Here is an 8,364-nt window from a genome sequence, read left to right as displayed (position 1 = left end):
ACCAAAACATTTGATATTTGTTAAATACAATCGATTAACAGGTTTTCCTTATATAAATAAACAGTCTAACCATTAAATTGCAAATCTGTTTCCAAATTTGCTGATTTGGGAAAATAACTAGACCGATTTTGTACTTTGATTGTACAATCCAAGATAGCGGTATACCATGAATCTACCTTAAGTCGTAACATTTGTACAACAATACTGAAAAATACAATCATATTGACAGAAAAATATGAAAGTAAACCGTCATGTCAAACATTTTGGTACGACAATTTTCTCCATTGATGTCAAAGTGGTTTTTCTACAAATCAATACAATCTGAGAATCTTTAAAGAGTTATTAGGTCATATTTATGATACAGTTACAAAACTTAAAGTTACGGAACTAATAAAAAAAAAAACTAGACAAAGGTAAGATACACCTTCGCCTAAAATGTATGTTTTTTTTCTATTGTAATACATATCAAACGAAAAGTTTTGTGTTAAACGCAAACATAAAAAGAAAAATAAAAATAAAAGTTGTGTGGCGATAATACGCTTCCGTGCTTTTTAACATATTGTATTTGTATAAACATTTTATTTATGCCAGAAGAAAATACTTGTGTTCTTCTCTGTCCTATATTTTGCCTCTTTTGACATTAAGGATTTTTGCTCCTCCAATTTTTGACTTTTTGCTTGATTTTCAGAATCCTCTTGTTTTATCCATGTATTGTCATTAAACAAATTTGCCCACTAACCCCTCCTATTCTTTTTTTAATTTTATAACATAAAATTTTAAAAAGCCATATTTCAAAATTTTATAAAATTCTTGTTATTTTTTCATAGTGTTTGAAACAAATAAGGTGCCAATGTTAATTATATGAAAAATCTAGAGAGAATAATTTCCCGCCAAATTTTTCTTTATTTATATACTATCAATTCATAATAGTCTTTTAAAGAGCTTGTTATTTTCTAACAGAGTAGCGAACATCCTTAAGCATTCAAAGTAGTGAAAAGGTCAATTTGTCGTTTGTAAAGGAAAACCCATTACATGTCAAATTACAGTCTTAAACAAGGAGCCTTGGCACAATTAATTAGTGGCTGTTGAAGATGTAACGAAGTACATGTCACATACCTATAGGTAACATGTATATAGGTAACAGTTTATATTACATATTACTGGTACTTAGGACAAGAAAAATCTCGGATGATGATAATGTCATTGTAGTTATATGAAACTACATATAAACGTACGGTAAGTTCCTTTACAATAATCAATTTTTGTAGTTAAATTTTTATTATGATTGCATATTAACATACAAACACTTCATAAATATATGTTTAAATTGTATATTTAACACAAACACGTAATCGACGTATTAATTGCATGTACCACCAGCACAGTGATTTTGATATAAACATATTTTGTTTATTTAGATACGGAACAGATTGAGCGATAGGTATATATATATATGCATAACCCATAAAAGTTCTCTACACATACATGACATATGCATGAACAAGTAAAGGTATAAATAAGATATTAACATCTGTATTGAAAAAATATTATATTTGGCAAAAATGCATGGTACTTACGAGCACACATACACACATAAAAATTTGCAGTGTTATTTAATAAGTGTATTGTATACATGTATAGTGCATTTTAGTATGTAGGCAATTAATCATCATTTATTCAAGTGCTTTGATACATGTAACTGTCTTTTAAACGTCATTAATAGAAATGAAATAACTATATGTGTATATGCATGTATATAAGATTTGGAAGATATCATAAGTTAACTTATTACAATAATTGAAATAATGTTAAAAAGAAATGATATATAAAAACACACACAAAATGGAAAAAGAAAAAAAAAGAAAAAACGGTGAGTGTCACTCAGTCTGTTGTATTCTGAACAGATTTAGAATAGCAATATTTCTATTAAACGAATCAAATATGTCTCTTAAAACTATTTAGATAATATTCAAGTCAATATTATCATCAATAATTGTCGTTCTGAAAATGCATCAATTATTTGCTAAAATGCTAAAAGACGTTAAGCAACGTACTCTTAATCATTGATTGAAGGTTGAGAAAATGAAATCAAGTTTACTAAGAACTTTCATTGAACAAAATCATAGCTTATAAAACAGTTTGAACATATAGTGCTTTCTGACCTGCATTTGGTTATATAAAAGTTGGTGTGTTGTCTGTTCAATAATATTCATGATTTGTGACCATTTGTTTGCACTTAAAACCTGTGTGGTCAAATTTCTAATTATCGTTATTATAGCCCAAAGAAGAAACACGTGTATTCACATATGATTTAATGTGAATTTGTATTTGTAATAATGATAACTTTTGTTATTATGTTTGTTGTTGATTTAGTATTAAAGTCAGGTGGTACCTGTAGCGAGTAGCACACCTACATTTGACCTTTGTTCTTTATTAAGGCTAAAGACTATACTTACTTCATATTCCGAAGAGCGTAATGAGGAAGAATATATCACCAATGTTATTGCAACTGATCGGCGGAGCTTACGTTTTAATTAACACAAGGACAGTCTATTTGACGATGTGTGTAATACGGACGATAACCGTTATAATTATAATTGATTTATAATCACCTATTAGTGTCACCAATCGGATATACAATATAACTGAGTGAATAATATGGGACGAATAACTGGACACTTCATTAATGAGTTTATCCCGAAACACCTGTCTATTGATGAACTGGTCTTAAATAAGGAACGGTTCAACCCCGCCCAGTCAAGTGAAATAAATCAAGTAATAACAACAATGATCTGTCGACATACTAGATTAAAAAAACCTAGAGCAACGTCAATTGTCAGCTTGAATGCATGCATGCATATGTATGGTTGTAACACCTGCACAAAATATGATATATGGTGTATTTGAAATTTAATGGTACATCGAATCAGTCACAAAAATCTTTTATCGTCCTATATACATACGATAACACTACAAGTTAAATAGAAGTTTTCTTTATCTTTATTAACTTCATATCATTGTTAACGCCAAAAAAAAAAAAAAAATGAATAGAGAAATTGACAATGAAAAGGTTTTTTCTTAGCCATTTTTTTGTCAATACGATTTTATGACATTCCTCTTACAATCTTATATTAGGATCTTATAGAGAAATCTTAGTCTTATAATTATATTTCTAAAATAAAGTCTAAATATCATAACATATTCATGACAAACTGGATAAAGTGTAGCTGTTTGCCTTTTTTTAATTCATTTCTAGATACTTACATTAGATGTATGTTTTATTATAATAATACCTTATTCTGATTGGCTACATTGCAATCTCGTGTTATTCCTTATTCAACTTCATTACACAATTAAATTTATCTTTCATGATGACACGAGGTCTCACAATAAACTGCACAGGTAAATTAGATACAAACTTGATAACAATCGTGTTTTCATGATCCTAGCTAAAGACTGTAGTTATAAGTATTGAATGCTTCTTTTTGTAACATCATACAAAATGTACTTCGGTCAACGCTTTTACACCCCAATAAAGTTACAAAAAGAAGCATTCAATCTTTCAAAACATATTAATTTATAGATCTTGAGTGCATAATTCAAATGTGATTTCCTAATATACATATGTATGTATTTTCTATTACCATCAGAAATGGTCAAAATGGCAGAAGAAGAGAAGGTTGGTCAAACGACGTTGACGACTACAGAGAAAGTTGTCAAAACTATCTTCTTAGTTCTAACATGGGTTATGATTGTAAGTATGCTTATATATTTCAGTTTTTCATTGAGAGGCAAAACACACAGTTGTCTGCACCTCATTCTATTTACAGAATTCATTTGTTCAAAAACCATTGCTTTTTTTATAATTCCACCTTACTTTAGGTACATGTAAAAACGCTGAATTTTTATTAGATGAGGGAAATGGTATTTTTATTTACAAATTTGCATTTATTGAGATTTGTTTCCCATGTAATTGTCAGTAAGAAATTCCACTTGCTATCAAATACGACGGCAGTTAAGAAATACCATTTCTCAAACATGCGATTTCGGAACACCTCAATACTTTTCGTTTAGATGGACACAAAGAGCAGCTTCTCAACCGTCAAATACAAATAAAATTGAGAATGGAAATGGGAATGTGTCAGAGAGACAACAACCCTACCATAGAAAAAAAAAACACATTAGAAGGTCACCAACAGGTCTTTTATGTAGTGAGAAATTCTCGCACCCGAAGGCGTCCTTCAGCTGGCACCTAAACAAATATATACTAGTTCAGTGATAATGAACGCCATACTAATTTATCATGATATATCTATATATACTTCTTGATTTTATTTGTGATCATAACAATATGAGTGCAGATATTATATAATATTGTATACATAATGTTTATTGGTTTTTTAAACGATATCAATATTTCAGGGTCTGTTTACCGAAATAACTGGACCAACCCAAAAAGATTTAATTTTAAAAACGAGCTCGGACTATGAACTAGTATCACGTGCAATTTCTGGTAGGAGTGCAGGATATTTTATAGGAGCAGTTATAGGTGGACCTCTCGTTGACAAACTAGGACATTATTGTGATTTGATGATTGCTGTCTGTCTAGACGGGGCAGCAATAGCCACTGTGGTAGTACCTTATTGTGGCAATGTATCTCTGTTATGGTTTTTACTTGCACTTGGAGGTACATTTGAAGGAGTAATAAACATAGGTAAAACAATAACAAAATAAATATGTTACTTATTTAGAAGAGCTTCATATAAAACAGAAAGGTATACAAATAATTGCCAATGTTACTTAGCGCACTCAAAATCATTTAACAAGATAAGAAAGTTGTTTTAACTCCATGGTTCGAGAACATTTGGTTGAAGAAAATGAACTTTTCATTCGTTAATTGTACTAGCTTTCTAAATTTATATATATATATATATGGATCCAATCAGACCAATCAGTATAATCAGTCCCAGTGGCGGATCCAGAACATTTCCTAAGGGGGTGTGTGGCGCTGACTGACATAAGGGGCCCGCTCCAATCATGCTTCAATGATTCCCTATATAATCAAACAAATTCACCCCCCCCCCCCCAGCTGGATCCGCCAATGAGTCCATATTTCCCGAATAGGCTTAGTGTCCGTTGACTTAATGGGTATATAATTAATGACTGTTTACTGATCGCATAGTGCCATAAATAGTGACAATTAATATTCAAATGCAGTTTTATTAAATATGTTTCTTATTTTATAAATTGTTCTTTTAAACATCATTATAAACGTACGAATCAACTAAGATTGCAGTTTCTCTAATTTTTGTGCTAGTTTCACATTTCCTGACCGGTGTGAGAAAATATTTCTCCTCACTAGTGAAAAATCTGTTCTTGGCAAATGATAAGTCGAAATTTGATTATGACGTCTAAATGTTTTGTTTTCTTCTGAATTTTCCTATTGTGTCGTCATGAAAAAAGGCGACCATTTTAGATAATAAAATCTAACTGTCTCGAGTGGAGAAATATCGTAATACACTTGTTGCAGTGTAGGAATCTATATGTATATGCCATAGAGTGTCGATTATTACCTGGTGCTTTAAAATTTGAAAGATTGTTTGTGCAATTTTCAAGTCATTTTTCAATATAAACATTAAAGTTTGAAGTCAAAGGAGTAGGTTCAGTAAGACCGCTTTTTGGCCCCAAAATATAGCAGTTTTACAAAATTGTTAAAATGTAAACCTTTAGTTATTTATTGGACAGTAGAATGCTTCTGCTACATAAATATGGGCTGTTTTTGACAATACAATGCACATATATCCGGTACTAGCACCATTAAGTCATGCTAAATTACTGAAATCCTCATAATTCTAGCATTTTAGTTAAATTTTAGACGATTTTCGTGTAAAACGAAAGTGGCCGCATTAGTGTTCATTCTTAATATTGAAATGTAAGTTGTATTTTATGATAATACATAATATATATAAAGGTTGAGGATGAACATGGATGCGGCCACTTTCATTTTTACCAAAAACCATCTGAAAGGTGACATTTTTCGGCATATTAGGTAGATTTTTCATATTTGAGCTTGAATCGGATCGTTTTTAATGACTAAATCTGTTAAAATCTTTCACATAAACTAATTAATTCAGATAAATAGACACTTAAGTGTTTAAAAAGTGGTCAAAATCTTTCGTCAGATGAACCTGAAATTTGAGGCCAAAATCGGTCCTCACCGGACCTACTCCTTTATTGTAAAAGATTCAAAATCATCTTAATTTAAGGAATTATTGTCCCCAAGCTCTAATTCCTTGTCCGAATTTGGATTCTCTCTCATCCCTTATACAGACTCCATATAGTATAAGATCACTAACACACTCTGTAACTATTAATATGTAACTCTAGACGTTTAATACCATTCCAACATTCTTCTCTTTATAATCATAACATTTATGTCGTTTAATTATTGTACGCATTTGTTTTACAACCGGAAAGACCAGGGGACGTTTAATATCACTCCAACATTTCTGTTTTTCCGAACACACAATTTATTTCGTCTAATTTTGTACATTTTTTTTTTACAACTGGACAAAACACTGGACATTTAACATTATTCCAGCATTCCTGTCTTTTCAAACACACAATTTATTTTGTATAATATAGATTTTTTTTTTACAGCTGGACAGAAAATAATCCTTAATATTTGGCAAGAGAAGGCTACAGGACCAATGCACGTACTACACTTTGGATTTGGAATGGGATCATTTATTGTTCCACAAATATTGAATCCCTTCCTGGCTGTTTTATCTCCATCACCAGACAATATTACAGAGACAGCCAATATAACGTTAGTTTCATTTGTATCACCAACCATAGCATCTAATGGTACAGAACTGTATTTAAAAGAATCGCGAATTGAAACAGGGTATTTGATAATAGGGATCATAGTCGCATCCTTATCAGTTGTTTTTTACATATATCAGTGTTTCTTTCGACAACTCGCCGGTGAAAGAAAAATACTGAATGGAAATGACACATTAGTAAGGCAGATAGTTAAAGTTGTTGATCCCGCGACGTGCTCAAAAGGCGATCGTTGGTTTGGAGTTCAAGTTTTTGTTCTTTTGTTTATGTACTTTTTTAATCAGGTTGGTGGTGATAGATTATATGGAAAGTTCATTAGAAGTTACGCAATCGATAAACACAAATTTTCCGGAGATAATGGTTCACTACTTAACACCGAATTTTGGATTAGTTTTGCGGTGGGAAGGTTTTTGGGTTTGTTTACTGGTAGATATATTCCTATTAGAGTTCTTATATTAATTGAAGTGTTTGGTGCCTTTATTACAGTTATTCTCCTGGAAATATTCGCAAGGGACAGTGATCTCGCTTTGTGGATATTAACGGCATCAATGGGATTTTTTGTTGCCCCTCTTTTTCCATCAGGAATAGCATGGGGAGATTTCCATGTTGAATTTACTGGCTTTGCAATCACTTTCGTTCTAATGGGTGGTGCTCTGGGAGGAATGTCATATTTATGGGTCATTGGATATCTCTATGAATACTATGGTTATGATATGTTTCTGCATCAATTAGTTGCATATGGTATAATAATGATATTTCTAACAATCATGATGACTATAGTAGGCAAGCGACATGGAGGAAGATTTAAGAACAGAGTATCCGAAGTAAATGTAAATGAACTTGCCATTCAGAAGAACTAAAAATAACGTTGCTGACAATGACGTCCTTCACTACAATGTTGACGAAATCAGTCCACCAAATTAGTCGGATACTTTTTTTCTATATTAAAAACTAATCCTTTTTTTGTATCTTGGCTAGTTTAATCGTAAATACTTGTACTGACAAAACGTTAGAGATTAAATTGTGTTAGAAACTAGGAAATTTAAAATAAATAAAAAAATACCTGGGGAAATAAGGGATTTTGCCTTCTTACATGCATATAATATTTATCGTTTCCACCAAACATGACTAAAGCATTGTTATCTCTTTCTTGTCTTTTTACTCTAAAGTATAAAGTTACAATGTTTGTTCGGAAAATTCCTGTGCCAAGTCAGCAATATGACAGTTGTTTTTACTTGTTCGGTTGATTTATAACGGTTGATGTTATCAGTTTTTATGGCCTTACCCTTATTTAAACTTGACTTGGATTTCAGTATTTTTGTCAAATTTTCACGATACTAATAAAAAACATTTATTTAGATTTTAACTAAAGAGTTTGAATTCAGAAAATAAAAAAAAACGGAAAATTTGATTGAAATTATAATATGTAAAAGTTAGATTAAAATGTACAGACACAAAACTGTTAAAAATTGTAATGTCAAACAGTTCATTATAATTTTGTCTCTTGTCATTTTACCTCGA

At 31.0% G+C, this 8,364-nt stretch overlaps 1 protein-coding gene across 1 annotated transcript; it reads left to right on the top strand.

Annotated features, from left to right (window-relative positions):
* Positions 1-1,135: 1,135 nt before the first annotated feature.
* Positions 1,136-7,991, top strand: LOC143056580 (sodium-dependent glucose transporter 1A-like). The gene is made up of 4 exons (XM_076229682.1): positions 1,136-1,236; positions 3,651-3,754; positions 4,423-4,714; positions 6,661-7,991. The coding sequence occupies exons 2-4, from the start codon at positions 3,653-3,655 to the stop codon at positions 7,701-7,703; spliced, it is 1,437 nt and encodes a 478-aa protein (XP_076085797.1). The 5' UTR covers positions 1,136-1,236; positions 3,651-3,652; the 3' UTR covers positions 7,704-7,991.
* Positions 7,992-8,364: the final 373 nt, after the last annotated feature.

The sequence above is a fragment of the Mytilus galloprovincialis genome, chromosome 13 (genome assembly GCF_965363235.1).
Source record: "Mytilus galloprovincialis chromosome 13, xbMytGall1.hap1.1, whole genome shotgun sequence".
Taxonomy (NCBI): domain Eukaryota; kingdom Metazoa; phylum Mollusca; class Bivalvia; order Mytilida; family Mytilidae; genus Mytilus; species Mytilus galloprovincialis.
Note: the sequence above shows the minus strand (reverse complement) of the source record. Positions and strands in the feature narration are given on the sequence as shown.